The sequence below is a fragment of the Syngnathoides biaculeatus genome, chromosome 2 (assembly GCF_019802595.1).
Source record: "Syngnathoides biaculeatus isolate LvHL_M chromosome 2, ASM1980259v1, whole genome shotgun sequence".
In the NCBI taxonomy this organism is placed as follows: Eukaryota; Metazoa; Chordata; class Actinopteri; order Syngnathiformes; family Syngnathidae; genus Syngnathoides; species Syngnathoides biaculeatus.
The window spans coordinates 4,818,583-4,837,506 of record NC_084641.1 but is presented as its reverse complement, the minus strand read 5'-3'; the positions used below and the strand labels follow the sequence as shown (position 1 = coordinate 4,837,506).

Sequence of the window (18,924 nt, the reverse complement as noted above, 5' to 3'; positions counted from 1 at the left end):
TTGTAATTATGAGTGTACGTCTTTAAGAGCGGGGATGGGGGGGTGTATGGTAAACTACAAAAAAGAAAGTGTGGGGGAGCAGTAGTCGTTGTTTGAGGAAGTTCCGTGTGCTGCTTAAAAGAAACCAGTGGCTTCTTTTTTTAGAGTACGTATGTGAATTGTTTAAAGGGAACATTGGCTGATGTCTTTTTTTTGTTTTTGCTCACGGTCCCACAATCGATCAAGACTGCTCAATGTGTCGATTGCGATCGACCCCTGTTCCAGATTGAGACTGATAAGAGGTTTTCTCATCCCTTTTTTCTTAATTTTACACATCTAAAAAGACACATGGTGCCCCTTTACGAGACAAAAATTTGTGTTATGTTAACCATGAATCAAACCAAATTGGGATTTAGTGCCTGGGTTGTTTCTGATCTCATTTCCAAATTAGTCACATTTTTATCCAAAACCATCAAACATCAAACACAGAATCAAAGTCAGTGTCAGAAAATTGAAAACCTTTTATTTTATAAAATGCACACATAACTGAAGCAGTGAACCAAACAGTTGTAAGTTACACCAAAAATACATTTCAACACATAAAACAACCCCGAGTTATATCCTCTTAAATGATCATCTGAAAACCTTTGTTGCCCTCCAATCACTTTTTTAGGGATAAAAATAGGAGACTTCTAAGTTCTTATAGTGAGCTGTAATAAGCACAATTGGAGAATGAACACAGATCTCTTTAGATGTCGTATACAAAATGGATTCATCTCTCCAAATGCCTGAAATATGTCAAACTGCATCTTTTTGGCTTGCCCTTTCGTTTAGCTGATGAACTCAGTATTGTGAGGCTGCTGGAAGACTAAAGAAATATCTAAAAGTGTACTTTAAAAACTCTATGGTGCACATTTTTTTTAATGATCAAATGCCTTTTGGGCAACCCAGCAAGTAGCCAAAGACTCGATTTCAGAATGGAATCAGGGGTGCGAGGTTGAAGTTGTGCTCATTAAACATACAGTGCACGAAGATTTGACGATATGTGTTGGAGAAACGTGCAACTAAATAAAGAAAATCAGGCCATCATTAAGTCGTGAGCACACTGTCAATTGGGAAGTTTGAAAGAAAATGGAAAGAAAGAAGAAAAAAAAAACTTGAATAAGCAGGCACAAAATCCTTCCAGTTTCCACTAATTCAACAATTTGTCCAGTAACTCCACATTGTTATTCCATTGATTACCAAGATCAACTTGTGACCGTTACCATCACTTAGAATTCTGGCGACTGAAAATTATTTAAAGAAAACATAAAATACACAAACTTTACACTATTCCAAATCGTGCAGCACGCTTCATTTTCTTTGCCTGTGAAGGGGGGCAAAAAATACAAGTAAATACAAGCCTGTGAATATTGTCATTAATCCATTTCATTCTCAGGGCATTCAATCGATGGCAACTGGACTGTTATGTTTGTTTCGTAAAAAGTTTGGACTCTCAATCCGAGCGACCAGGCTTCATCAGTTTGTGGGATGAAGCTGAGTTAGGATGCACTCGCCAGTGTTAGTGGCAGACATGCAATCCAAATGCACGAAAAAGGTGAGGAAAAAAAACTGTGGGGGCAGCAGGGGGTTTCTCTGGTGCCCCAAAAAGAACTGTATGGATTTCAACATTCAGTAATTTGGAAGACTCAATTAGTCCAAAAAAAAAAAAAAAGACAGGAAAAACTAATTTACACCACTGATGATGTATAAATTTAAGATTAAAATAAAATTTGCCTCATTTCTTTGCTCAGCATGAAGCATTGCCCAAACCTGAATCCACTCTAAGGAACAGCCATGCTTGAACCATTTCATTCACACAAGTTTTTGTTGTACTTTTAATCTCGTAGCGGCTAGTTTAAAAAAAAAAAAAAAAACATCAGAAAACAGGCCGCGGGGTTCACGGCGCTCGAAAAATGTAGCGGCTTGTCGTCTTGAAAATACGATACAGTACATAGAAAATTAAAGTTGTTCACGCATAGTGCAGGGCAGTGCAGATGATGTGGGTACACACAGATTCACCTTCCTCTCCTGGATGATGAGCCGAACTCATCCAGGAAGTAATGTTGGTGGCACCTTGTGGAGGGGAAATTCCGCCCCTTGCAGAGTTTATAGTTCCGAGCTAAAGCAGCCCATGCACTTTTAATGTGTCCAAATGTGTCACACGAGCAAACTCATGCTCAGGACATGAGGCTAAGCGATCTTTCGCATCCGGTGGATAGCACAATCGGATGGCTAGGGGCCACACAGGGTGCCGAATCCAGTCCGTTTGGCCGAACCAAATGACAGACACTGTAGCTCAAATAACAAAACACCACACTTGAGGGAAGATGTAGTGGGCATAGTTTGATGGTTAATTGCACACTGTACTGATAGAACTGGGATAAAAAGTTAAATAGAATGAGTAAGTGGGAACTCCCTCTAATGGTCAATGCATGGCATGAGGCAGCTTGGTGTTTATATAGTCGGGGCACCCTGACACATGCTGTTCTGAGAAGTGAAAGGAGTGTCAACAGCTTGAAGGGGTCAACTATTCCCCCAAAAAACAAACAAGTCACCTGGATGTCTGCTGAGCCAGCCACACCGCCGCTCGTCAGGATGCCAAACCTTTCCTTCCTCTTCATCAGCTTTTCATCCGCTTCCATCTGCCCAACAACGACCGGGAATGAGCACAATTGAAGTCGCATGGCACTCAAATTCTTTTGCTACTTTATCGTGACTTAATGGCACAATTGTATGGGAAAAAAAACACTTGAATTAGTCTTTGTAAATTATCGCTCTTGGCAGCTTTTATCTTGGATTGTTTTCCTGGACAAATAAAAAAAATGTGGAATATAGTATAGAGCCAGCCAAGTGACATAAGTGAAAAAGTCTTGTTATGGCACAGGTCAGAAATCATAGTATAAAGAGAGTAGATTGAAAATAAAAATCTAATTAGAGGCTTTAAAATTAATCCCAACCACATTTTTAATCCATTCATTTTCTGTACCATTTATCCTCACTAATGTTTGGGTGCAATGAAGCAAACTGGGTGTGACCTTGATTTTCAAAATGGGGCCTCGCTGGCATCTACTGCTAACTGAGCCTTATTAATATTGTCTGCAGACTTGACATTGACAGTAGAGCAGCACCAGACTGACAGACCCCATCCATCCCCGTCAAATAACGTAAAAATGGTGAGACAGGGTTCTTGGCTTCGAACATTGGGATTCTAGACTTGTAAATCAAGGCACTCGTATTAGAGTGACAGCACATTCCAACCTTTTGTGAAAGAGATGACACATTCATGCCAAATCTCTCTGCCCGCTTCTTAAGCTGATCCACATTGACCTGCAACAGATACAAGAAACTTTCACGCCCGTCAAGAAGTGGACCGTGCAGGCCCGGTGGCAACGGGTCTTACCGGAGTGTTGCCAGCCACCACAGCACCTGTGCAGAAGAAAATTATACACATAGTTGTTGCGTACTCGGTGCACATGATGCTGAATCGTCATCATACACACCTGTGGATGGACTTGAAACACTGATCGGTAATCCAAACCTACAAAACCAACACAGCACGACATATTCAATTAGTCATTGACGAAAACACAATTGATTTACATTTTGGACATACAGTCCTACCCCCATCAAAAAAAAAAAAAAAAAAAAAAAAAAAAAAAAAAGCATATGAATATTCGTGTATAGGGTTCCCTCACTACTTGGTGCTTCACTTTTTTTCAGTACAGAGCTGCCTTGATTGATGATTTGGCGACAGGAGCCATCCAGAAGTGAGCAGAAACCCCCCCTAGTGGTGCGTCAACATTTGGCCTTTTCACCCTGGATGAAAAAGCTTTTGAATGGAACCCCATCCATCCAGCTATCCATTTTCTGTACCACATATCTTCACTAGGGTCGCAAGTGCACTGGTGCCTAGTGCAGCTGACTTGGGAGGGCATCTACTCTACCATGTTTATATATCTTCTAAATGAAAGAATTAAATTATTTGTAATTGTCTTGCTGTCTACTGACATAAAATGTTCAGATTATCAGGTTCAAGAAGACAAAGCGAGAACATAAAAAAGCTACAGCAGATAGAGACAGTCAGATCAGCAGAGAATTTAATGACAGTTGAGCGTATTAAACAACTTCACTTTTTTATTGATTTAAAATCTTAATTCTGTTGATAGAAAAGGCAGAAGAAAGTAGTGTGACCAAATACATTGTACAGCATCCTGCCCAAAAGTCACTGAGATATTTGAATGTAAGCAATGTGTGTATACAAAAAAAAAGTTAAAAGTACTTTTGTGAGCTACTGGTCTGGCGCAGACACTGATCTAGATTACTGGCAACGGGCAGCCTTTTTGTGTGGGGGGGGGGGGTTGAGCACCTTCCCCTGAAAATATCTATGTAAGCCCTTGGCGGTATCGCTCAGATGACTTTCTTGCTTTTATTGTAAGCAAAAATCTGAGCTGTGCGTGCCAGATGTTGGTTGATAAACAACTGAACTCCCTAACAGGGATGACAATGCCAAATGAGAAAAAAAGTCTGAAAAGTAGCCGAGGGTCTGGGGGCTGCAGGCCCTCAGCGGGGTGCAGGCGCAGCGCCCCATTGGGGGCCCAGGGGGCAAAGCCCCCGGAAGCTAAGCGATTTTAGCAAAATTTGTTAGCCCCAAAACCATTAATTTCAACACTGAATTTAATGTATTTGTGGAAAAAATGTCCCTTGTTTGGTGCTCTACCAGTCCAGCAAAAATTGAAATATCAGTTTCATTTCTTCAATGCTTGAATTATTGTATTTATTTGAAGCACATTTCATAAGAGTTTCACCATTTGCCAAGCTTCAGAATGAATTTTCAATCTCTTTCACTGTTTAATATGGATACACCATTATATTTTCTTTTTGATATGCAGTCAGTTTTTCATAGAATTAGTATAGTGAAGAGGAAGCACAAGTTTTTAAAACAATATGAATAAAAATTACCTTACACTCACTCGATCTTCATCCTTTTTTTCTAACACTTTCGCCATCGTAAAACTTTGAACACACCGTCGCTCAGTTCGCGCTAAGTCTCACGCGCCATTACTTGGCTAACTAACAAGTTACACTGCAATTTCTGAGAACCGAGAACACATGTGCATGGCAATGGTGAAACTCGATTAACCACTAACACGATTGGATCGTTACACTGTATAACTCTGTTGTCCAATTGAGTAATCTGCTGCAAACAAGTTTGAATGTTTATGTCGCAAAATGCAAATATTTACACTACCGAGCAAGTTAGAACGGCATATAATAGTCGTGCTTGTGCTAGCACGAAGCTGAACTTGAAGCTCGGAGCCCACCACCGAGAGGCAGGCACACAATACCCTACCCCGCCCCAGCCCCCCTGAAATTTTCTCAACGGATTTGCACTTATCTCGGTAATGGTCATTTTGGTTTGAAAAAGTCAGAAATCCGCTGATGGGCGGAAAATTCTCATCCCTGCCCTTAACAACAAGCAGCAGTTTGGCAGAGTGAGAACAAGTCTTCAAAAGCACCATAGTTTAATAATGAACACTGACAAAAATCACACTTTGAACAATAGATAGTTCAAAGCTAATGGTGAAATTTCAATAGGGAAGGAGGACTTCAGATACAAGTCAAGGCAGTAATGTTGTTAATTTGTGGAGATTTAGTGAAATGAAGTGTTTCTGGAGGCTGGTTTCATTCTGGGAAATCACAATATTCAGCACCTACAAGGACTTCATTGTATTTAAAAAGACCAAACTATGTCAGAAACCCTATCAATTTACGCCTAAACCAATTATGTTAACATAATCCATGGGCAAGTTGACAGTAACGTGGGTCTCACCTGGCAGCACGTTGAACCTTCTTGTCTTCAGCTGATGCTGGCAGATTGAAGCGTTCAGCACGTTTTTGTAGTCGCTGCTCAACAAAAGATCAAATTTGCGGGACAATGTGAGGTATTTTTGTGGTTGTACGAACAAACTGATAAAAATTATTTTTGCTGGATCACATACTTCACTGGCAGTTGCCGGAGGACATATCTTCACAATCTTTTTTTCAGGGGGCCTAAAAGACAAGCACAAAAATAAATGACAAAGATTGAAAAGACGAGTGGCCATTACTCACAATACCACAATTCATTTATTGCTTTTTTTTTGTCAGTGTAATGTAATCAGTCACCTGTACATCTTCACTATCTTTGTATGCCAATTGTCTTAAATGTGGCAGCAATAAATCACAGGTCAATTGGACAAATCTTACAGAGTTCCTTATGTATTTTGGGAAAAAAAAAACAAAAAAAGGCCGGTCAGTTTTATCAAAAAAAATAAATAAAAAAAAATAAAATTAAAAAAAAAAAAATCACAAATTAGCCTGCCAAATAGCAAATGTACAGACCTATAACAATATCAACAGGAATAAATGCAATTAACTCATTCCCTGCATATTGTATCCAAAGACGTCCTTCTATTCCCTGTCAGCAGCATCTAAAGAACTTAATGGTGTATTTTTAATAGGAACAGGTGGGGGAGGGTCGTGTGCAGTTTATGTGTGATCGTCACGGCTCTGAATAACGACAATGAGGAATGGTTACCTTTAGAGGCCAACAATGCCTTGAGGTCAACATCCCTCTTTCAGAGGAAGATGAACAAGAAGGAAGGCAAGCAGCAATGATTGACCTTACCAATCGTTGCCATTTCCTGGTCCACCACATGTGCCTCTTCTAATCTTCTCTCATATTTTCCTCATTCATCAACTCCTCAGAGTATTCTTTCCATCAATCCAGCACACTATTGGCACCAGTCAACATTTCCATCACTATCCTTAATCACCCTAACGTGGAGCACATCCTTCATTTCTCCTTTTGTTTGACCAACCTGTAGAGATCCTTTTCTCATTGTTTTGTCTCCAACCTGTCATACATGTCTCTTGGCATTGCCATTTCTACCTTTACGCTATGTCACATCTCAATGCTTTATTTTCTCCTCTCCTCGATCCTTTCAGTGTCGCACTTCTCAGCTAACTTATTTCAATGTTTGATTTTCTGTACTGTGAAGTTCCACCATCAAGTCTCCTTCTCCCCTTTCCTACCAGAGGATACAGCAAGTACTCTCCTGACCATCCCTTTGATCGCCTTGGCTGTAGTGCTCCAGTCTTACGGGAGTTTCTCCTCACACCGAGATCCTGACTCACCTCTTTCCAAAAAAACGCTCAACACTCTTCCTGTCTTAGTTTCCACCACATGGTTCTCTGTGTCGGCTGTCTTCTTAATCTTCCTCCCCAACCACAGAGTAATCTTACACACCACCATCCTACGCCATCAAGCCACACTCTCCCCTACTATCTTACAGTGAGTCATCTCCTTTAGATTACAATGTCTGCACAAAGTGTAATCCATCTACACGCTTCTGCCTCCACTCTTGTAGATTACCATATGTTCCTGCCTCTTCTGTCTGTCTACCTTGTCTGACATGTACAACTCAACATAAGGAAAAAGCGTGGACAAGTCGGATGGGGAGCAGCATTCAATAAGAGCCATGTGCTCCTAGCAGCCAATGCAGTTGTGTTGTTCATATTACAAAATTATATTACGTTAAAATTATATTGTTCCACATTTAAAATGCGTTTTCATATATGTTGCAACAAGGGACTTTTTTTTTTAACCCCAGAGGAAAACTTTCACATTATCTATGTAGAACAAAAACTGATTGATTTTTACTTTTTGTAGAAGTTCAAGCATTTTTTGCCGTAAATTTTTTGGCGTAATAAAGCAAATCCAGAAAAAAAGTCCAATATTTGTTATATTGCTTGCGTAAGGTGGAACCCTGGCATCTACAAAACCACCACTTTTCAAGACACCCAAAAACAAGTATGTTTGTCAAACCATTCACATTACATTTGAAGAGACAACTCGTTGACACTTTACAATGGTCAATAATAATTAAAAAAAAAAATATGTGGGGACTGACCCAATTTGTATTCACAAGGTTGTGGCCCCATGTCAGCGAAGACAACACTATAAATTCATTAAAATCAGAAATCGGATTTCTGGAGGAACGAGAATTTTATTTTAAGACTATATTTCCCAACAATAAAGGTCCTCCTCATTTAGTAGGTCCAAACTTCAATGCTGGTGCGCGACAAGGCTTCACAATCACCCAGAAAAATAAAAGATACGAGCTTGCGAACGTGACTAGGCAAGATGAGTGATGGCTCCGCTTGAAGCAGAAGACAAAGCTGGAAATATTGGCTGCTGCCGGCAAGTTGTAAACCCTGGAAACTCATCCATTCATTTTCCATACCACTTATCCTCACTTGGGTCGTAAGCATGCTGGAGCCCATCCCAGCTATCTTCAGGCACGAGGTGGCGTACACCTTGAACTGGTCGCCAGCTAAGACAAACATTTGGGAGGGGGAAAAAAAAAAAAAAAACACACTCACAACTCAGCCACAGGAGATTCTGATTCTTTGACATCTTTGCCGTTGTCTATAATTTCACTTTTTGCGAAGTCCTAAAACACAAATGGAAAACATAATCTGTGTGTCACTTAAAGGACAGAGCATCAGTTTCCCGAAAGAGACCACTGACAACATTACCACAGAATCATCTGCCAGCACATCATCCACATCCACGTCTTCATCTGTGGGAAACCAAGGAGACAATGTGTGTCACACGACACGATTTGTGGATTTTAATAACCATAGAAAAAAAACCCTGTGATGAAGGAATCATTCAAAGGTGAAGTCAATTGCAGCATTTGCAGAGCTAGCACAGCGTGCATGAGGTCTGTCACACTAACTACTATACAGTGTGCCCTTGCCCATTCGCGGCCCACATATTTCCAAGTTTTGCTCTTGAAGATTTTTTTTTTTAAATGTACCGTATTTTTAAGATCGTAGAGGTCTTAAATTCTCTTCTGAATAGACGAGACGCCACATTAGACATGCCGCATCTTTTGTGCACACTGGGTTCCAACATTTGCAAATGTTGTTGTGTGACTTGTCTAATAAAAGTACATTTAAACAGATTGGTTCCACTGTTACCATGTATGCTAGCATGTTTTTTAGTGTGTACATAACCTACCATAAGATTGCGCTCACGAGGCAGTGACGAAGAATTGCATTTCGTATCTATAAGCAGAAGAAGCTTACACTGCCCCACACATTGCCTGTGTAGGATGACGATGCTGTACATGCTCACGATGTCGCATCGAAACTAAAACTATCACACTACAGCAAACAGAATAGCATATCCATCCATCCATCCATTAATTTTCTTAGCAGTTCATCCTCACAGGGGTCACAGGATTCCTGGAGCCTATCCCAGGTGTCAACGAGCAGGAGGTAGGGTACACCTTGAACTGGTTACCAGCCAATCACAGGGCACAAGGATATAACAGTCACACTCACAACCACACGTACGGGCAATTTAGTGTCCAATTAATGTTGCATGTTTTGGGGATTTGGGAGGAAACCGCAGTGCTCGGAAAAAAACCTCTGGCACGGGGAGAACATGCAAACGCCACACAGGCAGGGCTGGGATTGAACTCTAGACCTCAGAGTAGTGAGTCCAATGCTTTACAACTCTGCCAACTTGCTGCCCAGAATAGTATAACTAGCAAATAAAAGACTTGAGAAATAATTGACAAAACATGCACTTTAAACGCTATTTATATCCTCCCAGGACCATTACGGAGGTCCTTAATGGTACTGGGAGGATATAAATACCAATTTTATCTGCAGTGCTTCCGCAAGTCAAAATTTTGAAATTTTCTGGAGGGCAGATGCTGTTGTCGGACCTCTTTGCAAAGACTGCACAAGTTACTCTTAAGTCTTTAAAGGTTGATTCCATATATACGACTGTGACTCGCCATGCTCATCCAGGTAGGCCTGCAGGCGTGCGATCAGGTCCCCCTTGTTTCCCTTGGTCTCCAGCCCTCTGGCCTCACACTCCTGCCTCAGCTCGGCAAGCTGAGAGGGAGCAGAGAAAAATTCAACAATGTTCAACGCTTCAGATCAAACAGCACTTTCATGAGTGTTTGGAACATTGCAATTGTATTTACCCCAAATGGGCACCTTTTTAGTCATTGACGGTCTGCCGGCTACTACTTTCCATTTGTATGTGAACATGTGGGGACTGTTTTCGAGGTAACAGATCAAATCCAAACCGAAGAAGGTCAAAAATCTTACAGTGTTGCAAGATTTTAAAGCCTTACAAGTCAGCAGTTCTTGCTACAGCTTAAGTTGTATTTTAGCCCAGCAAGCGTAACCTTAAAAGAACATCTGTTTGATCATACACAATCTCAATTTTCACCAAAATAACTATACATACTGTTTATTAATCTCTCATGGTATAAATTTCAGACTAAAGGTACAGTGGAAGGATCCGTGGCACCGCATCATTTTTATGTGGCCCACTAAAGCAAATCAGTGAAAAATGGTTGTAGAAATATTTACCATGACTTCTGATTTCCAACTCAATTTGATGTAAACGTAAAATAATCAGGCAAAGGTGTGTAGATGCTGTCTCATATGTAGAGGTACTTGCGTGTACATCTGTTTATGTTTTTCCAGTCGTGGGGGCCGTCTGAGGTGAAATACAACGATGATACTTTTGTTTTGCGCACATCTACGATTTTTGAGTGGGGGAATTGCAGTTACGACGTGGGCCCGCAAAGAAAAATGAAATAGAAGTCCTCATAATTACAAATGTCGCAATATTTTGTTACATCGCTTCTCATTTATTACTACGACTGAAGTGGTCTTCAGCAACATTAAAAGTGCTTTTACGAGGGTATTGCTGCGCTTTACCTAGGAAATGTCCTGCTGGGACATCGTGAACGCAAGCTAACAGTTAGCTTTAGCAGCCGCTCAACACATTTCACCCTTCTAAACTTTTCTCGCTTCTCAGCTAGCGGAAATAGAAGCGAATGGACGCTCCAAAATACCTTTGTGATGAATGCTATCCATTAAGAGTCTAATATTCGATTTTTTGGAGCACTACCAACCTTGAGTTTGTGCAGCTCTATCACGTCGCCCATCTTTTTTTGTTGATGAATGGCTTCCTGATCATCCTCCAATCAAATTTCTTCTTCGTCTTCTTCTTCTTCCGAGCAAACAAGCGCTCACAAATAAGAACACGCACACACGATACAATACACGATTATATAAAACGGGCAAAAATGTCTCATTACAGAAACAAACAGCACACAACATAGAACTTCTGAAGTTTCTATTGGACCTAATATTGTATCTTGATTTACTTCATTTTTTTGTCCTGTTTCGCTGTTCAAGCAGAATGGAGGAAATGAATGAATATGAGCTGGTTGACTTCTGATGGACTACAAAAATGTCTCATTGCCAAAGTGTGAGTCAAGACACATCTCATGATGTGGAAGAGCAGAGACTGGTCTCAAGAGTCCAAGCTAATTGTTGCCAACCAGAACGAAGGCATTGGTTACAGGTGCATATCTAAGATTCTGAAGTGAGCACAGTAGATGCCATAACACGGAAGTGGAAAGCCAATCATGCCACCATGAATTTGCCTCCATCAGGTGCTCCTCAGAAGACTTCTGACAGAGGAGTGCAAAGAATCAGATGATGTCCAAAAGCCAAGGAATTATTTAAAAAAATGTTAAGCCTAAACTCAGGTAAGGCAGATAGTTTGATGTCTGCTTCATCTCTCTAAGTCATTCACTTTAGCTTGAAGAAATACACATTGCAGTGGAACAGTGGCATAACTTGTCAGAGCATTGGCTTCACAGTTCAGCGGTCTGGGGTTCAAATCCGAAATTCGCCGGTTTGGAGTTCACATGTTCTCTCCGTGCTTGTATAGGTTTTCTCTAGGAACTCCGGTTTCCTCCCACATCCCAAATACGTGCATTAATTGAAGACTCCAAATTGCCCTTAGGTGTGATTGTGAGTGCGACTATTGTCTGTGTCCATGTGCCCTGTGATTGGCTGGCAACCAGTTCAGGGTGTACCTCGCCTCCTGCCCGATGACAGCTGGGATAGGGTCCGGCACACCCGCGACCCTAGTAAAGATAAGCGGTTCAAAAAAATGGATGGATGGAAGTTCACATTTATTTCATGCGGTGGACCAGGTGCTCTCCAGCTTCTGAATATTGACCCTCCAACGCCACCTCAGCCTCCCAGGAACCTTTATATGGATATGTGCCCAGGTGTGATAGGTGAGAAAGTATATACAATGAGTGGTGTAAGTGTTGTTAGGGTGGACAATCACTGACAGAGGGCCGCCACATCCAGACCACTAGCACTCGCCCACTACACACACACACCTCGGCAGGCACCCACTACTCGTCCCCAAGCGCGGGAGGTCAACTCTGTCCTCAGATCAGGCAGAGACAATAAATAAAAATAACCCACATTAAGCCCCACAGTCTGCAGGGTTCAAATTCAGCTTGGCCTGCGTGGGTTCTCTCTTGGTAGTCTGGTTTCCCCCAACAGGCTGAAAACATGCCTTGTTGGTTGCTTGAAAACTCTCAATTACCTGTAGGTCAACGCGTGTGAAAGTGGTTTGTTTATACAGTATGCAAACTGGCTGGCGACCAGTTTAGGGTGTACACCGCCTCTTGCCACAAGATAGATGGGATAAGCACCAGCACACATACGACCCATGTGAGGAGGAGCGGTACAGAAAATTGGATGGATGAAAATTTGTCGGGCTTAACGTTACTCTTCCGTGGTGTCGAATTTACTCGCTTTAATTTTTTTGGGGTCTGCTTAATGCCACTTTAGATTGTTGCCGGTTAAGTGACCAGAAGAATAATAGATGAAAAACTACTCAGTTTCAGAAGACAAGATTCCAAACAAAAAGTTGCGTTTTCACCTTTATTTTCAATGTGGATGTTTACCAAATGACCTAGTACTGCAATGTACACAACTTTTTACACATATTGTCACCTTCAGAAACGATATGAGGGCCTTCCTTTCATCCTGCTGCTTTTTACAGCAGAAATATTTCAGCGCCTGCAAACCCTTGCAGACACGTGCACATTCAGGGCTGCATGCGAATGGCCCCGTCCAGTCTAATGACCTCGCCGTTAATCATGGGGTTCTCGGCGAGTGACGTCACCAAGTGGGCAAACTCGGAGGGGTCACCCAGACGGGACGGAAAGGGCACTTGACGAGCCAGAAACGAGCGCACTTTCTCTGGAAGCCCAGCCAGGAGGGGAGTGGAGAACAGGCCTGCAGGGATGAAATTAGGGTTAGGGGTGCGATTGCCAGGCAACCAGATCAAGGTGTAACCTGTCTCCTGCCCAAAGATAGCTGAGAGAGGCTCTGCAAACCTTGACAATGAATAGATGGCTTGATGCGAAAAACTTATGGAGGGGAAACTTTTGTGTGCTTACCCGGTGCTATGGTAATGACCCTGATGCCCATTGGGGCAAGATCTCTGGCAACAGGAAGTGTCATTCCTACAATGCCGCCTTTGGATGCCGAATATGCTGCTTGGCCAACCTGCAGGCAAAGCGTACGGCATCGTCTGTTGGCATCTTTGGACGAACAGCCAAGCTCTTCAAAGTTGGCATTCAACCGCAAGAAGCAGGCGGCGAAAAAATTAACGTTGATGGTCACCTTTTTGGGGGTTTCAAAATGGCTGAAAACTTGGGCTGTCAATCTGAATTTTTAAGAATCCGATTAATCACACTTTTGAATTTTGAATAATCGCAATTAATCACAGAGACAAAATATTTCACACACAATACCACATTTTACTTTAAGAAGGCATTTTAAACTATTGCTTTGAATAACATTCCACTAATCAAATGGCAATAGAGCTCGTGCACCTACATCACAGAAATCACATGACTGGCAATTTTGCCCGTCAAACAAAGCATTGTTCAATGCTAAGTTCGATAAGACAAAAGAAAATGTCTTGTAGCACGACGCTCAGAGTTTTGTCTGATACCATGAAACATTTAGAAGGTGATAATAAACGAAGGTACGTGGAAAAATGAGAGACACTTGGCATAGAGGACCCATATTTAATGCCAAAGTTGTTTTCGCTGAAAAGAAAGTGGACTGTTAACCCTCTTCCGCTTGTCTTGGACAACTGGATATACACATATATCTAGTGAGTAAGTCGTCAAGATTTACACGGAAGAGTTTGAAAGCGTAGAAAAGTCTTGACGCATACAAATACTTCCTTGCTGGATCTGTTCTCAGTCAAGAATAAATCCCACATAGTGATGGAGCCGCTCAGAATTTTTCAATACAAATACCAATATTTAAATAAATGACCCCTGATTTTACACAAACTCGCAAAAAAAAAAAAAAAAAGAGGACGGAGACAGCTCCTCCGTACAAGGACCCATATCGCTGCCACACGTAAACCTCTGTAAACCTTCTTTGCAACAGACTATTTTCTTTTTTTAAATACCCATTGTTGTCAAATGAGTCAATTTGGCAGTATACATACTTATTAATAATTTGAGATTGAGAAGAATAACTCCTACCTGAAATAAAATGATCACTACACAGGTGTGTGTATTTGGTTGGGCACCATCCATCACGGTTTTAATTCCCAAAATCCATCGATCTTTTTTGGTCTTTTCAGATGGTAGTTTCTTTCGGCTTATCCCTTTCGGGGTCGCCACACCGTGTCATCTCAGATGAACGCACATATATGTTTGCCACAATTTTTACGACGGATGCCCTTCCTGACGCAACCCTTCTCAGGGAGTGGAGGCCCCAGTGGGATACAAACCCACAACCCATGGTATTCCTAAAAATACCAGTATTTAAATAAATGACCCCTAGCTTTACACAAACTCACATTTATTACCTATGATTGGAGGAAAAAAAAAAAGAGGACGGAGATGGCTCCTCCGTACACAGAAGCGTATCGCTGCCACACGTAAACCTCTCTGCGACAGATGGTTTATATTCTTTTTTAAATACGCATTGTTCTCAAATGAGTCAATTTGGCACTATAGATACTAATTAGTAATTTGAGATTAAGAATAAATCCGATCTGACATGAAGTGATTGCTACACAGGCGCGTATATTTGGTTGGGCACCATCAATCACATCACTGGAGAAAACGCACAACAAAGGGGGACCTGTGCTTGCTCCTCCAAAATTCCAAAATTACACTTGTTTGTGTCACAGAAATCTCAAAATTGTAATTTAAATGATTACTCTTTATTGTAACCCTACTGGAATCAAAAAGGGATATGCATCCTAGGAAATGGGGAGAGAGATGAACGATGTGGTTTGCATTTGTCTTGAGCTCACCTGCCCATCAAAGGCTGCCACGCTCGCAGTGTTGATGATGCAACCTCTGTGGCCATCCGCATCCGCCTCGTTTTTGGCCATGGCGCCCACCGTTAGGCGAATCACGTTGAACGTTCCTGCGATGTTCACCTGCACCCCGCACTTTAAAGTCACTTTTACTGATCAAACTGACACAGTCATTTGGAGTAAAGGAATAAAGTTGTGTGTGTAGACTAGTAATATCTTATTATACTGCTATTGATTGAAACTAATATACAGTGCCATGAAAAACTACCCGTATTGCCTTCTACCCTTCTCAAATTCTCACATTGTTTGTTAGAAATTGTGTTAAGTTGCTGAACATTTAAAATGTTTTCTTAAAATATGTTTAAGATTGTTCAAAAGAACACTTCCAACAAGAGGAAGCACCCCCACATTATCTGTAAAGAAAATATTTGGATTATTTATTTTTCTCAATTAGTTGATAAATTGCCTGACTTTGGTTTCAGGAGAAATGCCTCAGAATGAGCAAAATAAAATCCCAAAAGCAAAACTTGAGAAGAATAATGTGATCTCCCTTTTATTTTATTGAAGGGGGAAGTTTTTTTTTTTTTTAATATATATTTTGTGAAGCCAAGGTTCAACGGTAGAAGGCCATGCGGGCGGGCCCGATGTCGATGTCTTACATTGATGACACGCTGGAAGTCCTCCAGGCTGTGAGGGACGTCCTTCTTGAAGTTGAAGGTTTTGACCGCAACGGCGATGCCGGCGCAGTTGACGGCCAGGTCCAATTTGCCAAACTTGTCTCGCGCCAAGTTGACGGCGGATTGCACGTCCGCCTCCGACGTCACCTGGGGGATAACGCGAGGGATGCGTGATGCTCGGAACCTGATTTGTGCTCTCAAAGGGAACTACAGTAACATCTTCGACTAGTTACGGCAGGCATCAAAAGGTTCATTCAGGCCTTTTGACACAATCATTATAAAGAGGGACTTTGCCACTTTTGGTTCTACATATATAGATCTTAAAACTGTCATTATGACCTGGCAAATACTGTTATTTCTTGTGTATAATTCACCCCCCCCCCAAAAAAAAAAAAAAAAATTGCCAAAAGTCAATTGGGCGCATAATGCATAGGTGTGTGTGTTTCTTCCGGCTTGTCGGTTTCGGGGTCGCCACAGCGTATCATCTCAGATGAACGCATATATCTGTTTGGCACAATTAGGTAACGGGGCAAATTTAAAGGGGAAATCCAGTGTTTTGCATGAACAATGTATCCAATACGTCATGTAATATGTACTCTATCTTGACAATGTGATGTTAAATCCTCTCTCGCTTAATAGTGTTTTAAGAAGATTTTTATCGACAATTACAAATTTTCCAGGGCGCTCCCATTTTCGTGAGTCACAGGACCTACGTGGGCGTACGTGACGTTACGTGCCGATACAAACACTCGATTACATGGGACACCATTATGCCCAGCGCTGATTTCTCTGATTTATCCTCATCTGATGACAAAATAGCAGTATCAACGGAGGAATACTTCCATACAGAGCGGCGGAGCCGTGAGCTCGCTCGTCAGAATCCACGTCATCCCGCCCGAAGAACCATCCGAATATTCACCACTATTTACAGCTCGTGGGGAAGCAAGCTCAGCTCATGGCTCCGCCGCTTGGCGGCATTGTTCACAGCCACAGGTTCAAATCTGTATGGAAGTATCCTTCCGTCTTCTCCATCAACTGATACTGCTACTATCAGCGCTGGGCATAATGGTGTCCCATGTAATCAAGCGTTTGGAACGGCACGTAACACGTCACATCTGCCCACATTGGTCATGTGACTCGCGAAAACAGCAGCGCCCCTGAAAATTTGTAATTGTCGATAAAAATCTTCTCAAAACACTATTAAATGAGAGAGGATTTAACATCACATTGTCAAGATAGAGTACATATTACATGACCTATTGGATACATTGGTCAAGCAAACCACTAGATTTACCCTTTAACTTTTTGTGTCGCAATCTAGTGTTTTCGAGAAGGCTGTACACAGATTGCTTCATCCTAGAACCCCACTTTTTACAATTTTCAGTGGTAGCACCTCTTCTCTCCCCATGTCCAAAAAGGGGGTCGCGCCCCAAAAAGTTTGAAAACCACTGTTCTGCTTTAAGGATGAACCATAGCACTTTGACAGCCCTCTTGAAAATTTTGATCGCAGAGTCCGTAAAAGTTGATAACCTTGAAATCTCTGTTGGGTCTGCGTTTATCTTAAGATCACAGTATGCATAAGGTATCTCGCTGGATAGATAATTTCCCATATAGTGTCAAGTGTCACTTCCGTAAACCCCCTGTTAACTTGCACACATTTCCATAGCAAGTTTCCAACTTTGCAATTTGACATCCCTTGTTTAAATGGCTAAGGTGCTGCTGTCCCGAATGCACTCGTCATTCGTGTACTTGCATCCGCTGGAGCGAAGGCGCATCGGTCTCCCAGCGTGGCCGCCAGCGTTCGCCCTTCGGAGGAGGGCAAGTCCAGGATGACGGCGGACGCTCCACTCTGGACCAGACGCTCCACTGTTGCCCGGCCCAATCCTGACGCCCCACCCGTCACCAGGCCCACCATCCCCTGGGGAGAAGAAGTCAGTCAAAGTGGCGTCACGTGAAAACAGACAAAAAAACGATGACATTTCGCCTTTTGATGACAACTGCAGAAGCACCTTCAGCAGTTTGGGCTGAATGTGGACGACTCGTGACGCGAGTGCGGACATGTTCACGTTAACTTGAAAAAACTTGCGAGACGAACACTTTTCACGATTATTCGTCAACATTCGGAAATCTGACACAGCAACGACGACGCGTGACAAAAGGATAAGGGGCTCTTCACTTCATTCCTCACCTTGACACACCGAATGTTCGCCATGTTGGACTTGATGCAGCCGTGACGTCACAGTTGGACAAAGATTGTGTATTTAACAGATGCATCACTCCACGAGGGCGACCGACTGCTTAGCACGTCTGCCTTAGAGTTGTTGAGGAGAAGCAGTACGGGGGTAAAAAAAAAAAAATAAATAAAAAATGGGACGTTCTTAGAAAATGATGGTAATGAAATTTGTACTTTTAACCACATTTACACTGCTAACATTTTCTTATAAGCTTTAACTTATCATTATGAGTACTTTTCACTCCTTGTTGGGATAGACTTGGCCCAACATGCTGGGCCATATCTTCTAAACAATGTGCTGGCTATAGGTAACCCTTAGGACTATATGAGTTACTTTTAACCCAACAGTTTCAAGAATGTGCGTGTATATCTATGTATAGCTAACTGGCTTGTTAAAATGTTGCTCAGCCCTGGCAGCAGAGTACTTTACTCACTTTTTCAAACCTAAAAATTCCAGGGTGCTCATGTACAGAAAAATGCGGTGTAAATTCTTTTTCACTGAAAAGTTTAGATGTATCAAGAGTGAAATGACTGTAGATATGTGTGGTGACTCATGATTAATTTGTTAACTAGTGTATTTAATGAATTGCTAATATTTGTGAGGACACAATATTTGATCAAAGTGATCATTTATGGCACTTATTGCCCTCACAATTGCTTCTTCGAACTCCAGCACATGCACTGGGGGGAAAAAGTCCTTTGAATGTACTTAATTTGACCATGTCAATTGGTTACACATGATT

At 41.8% G+C, this 18,924-nt stretch overlaps 2 protein-coding genes across 3 annotated transcripts; both read right to left on the bottom strand.

Moving 5' to 3' along the window:
* Positions 1-482: 482 nt before the first annotated feature.
* sarnp (SAP domain containing ribonucleoprotein) lies at positions 483-11,397 on the bottom strand. Its single transcript, XM_061828094.1, has 11 exons — positions 11,013-11,397; positions 9,876-9,975; positions 8,602-8,645; positions 8,446-8,516; positions 6,021-6,072; positions 5,852-5,925; positions 3,522-3,559; positions 3,422-3,447; positions 3,280-3,348; positions 2,577-2,663; positions 483-1,345 (listed from the first exon to the last, which is right to left on the bottom strand). The coding sequence occupies exons 1-11, from the start codon at positions 11,043-11,045 to the stop codon at positions 1,304-1,306; spliced, it is 636 nt and encodes a 211-aa protein (XP_061684078.1). The 5' UTR covers positions 11,046-11,397; the 3' UTR covers positions 483-1,303.
* A 1,444-nt stretch (positions 11,398-12,841) lies between these two features.
* hsd17b10 (hydroxysteroid (17-beta) dehydrogenase 10) lies at positions 12,842-18,294 on the bottom strand. Of its 2 annotated transcripts, none has more exons than XM_061828068.1 (6): positions 18,137-18,294; positions 17,702-17,866; positions 15,931-16,095; positions 15,266-15,394; positions 13,377-13,485; positions 12,842-13,212 (listed from the first exon to the last, which is right to left on the bottom strand). In XM_061828068.1, the coding sequence occupies exons 1-6, from the start codon at positions 18,158-18,160 to the stop codon at positions 13,022-13,024; spliced, it is 783 nt and encodes a 260-aa protein (XP_061684052.1). In that variant the 5' UTR covers positions 18,161-18,294; the 3' UTR covers positions 12,842-13,021. The 2 variants fall into 2 exon arrangements, with proteins under 2 accessions (XP_061684052.1, XP_061684043.1); XM_061828059.1 differs by lacking the exon at positions 18,137-18,294 and adding an exon at positions 17,958-18,129.
* Between the last annotated feature and the right edge of the window lie 630 nt (positions 18,295-18,924).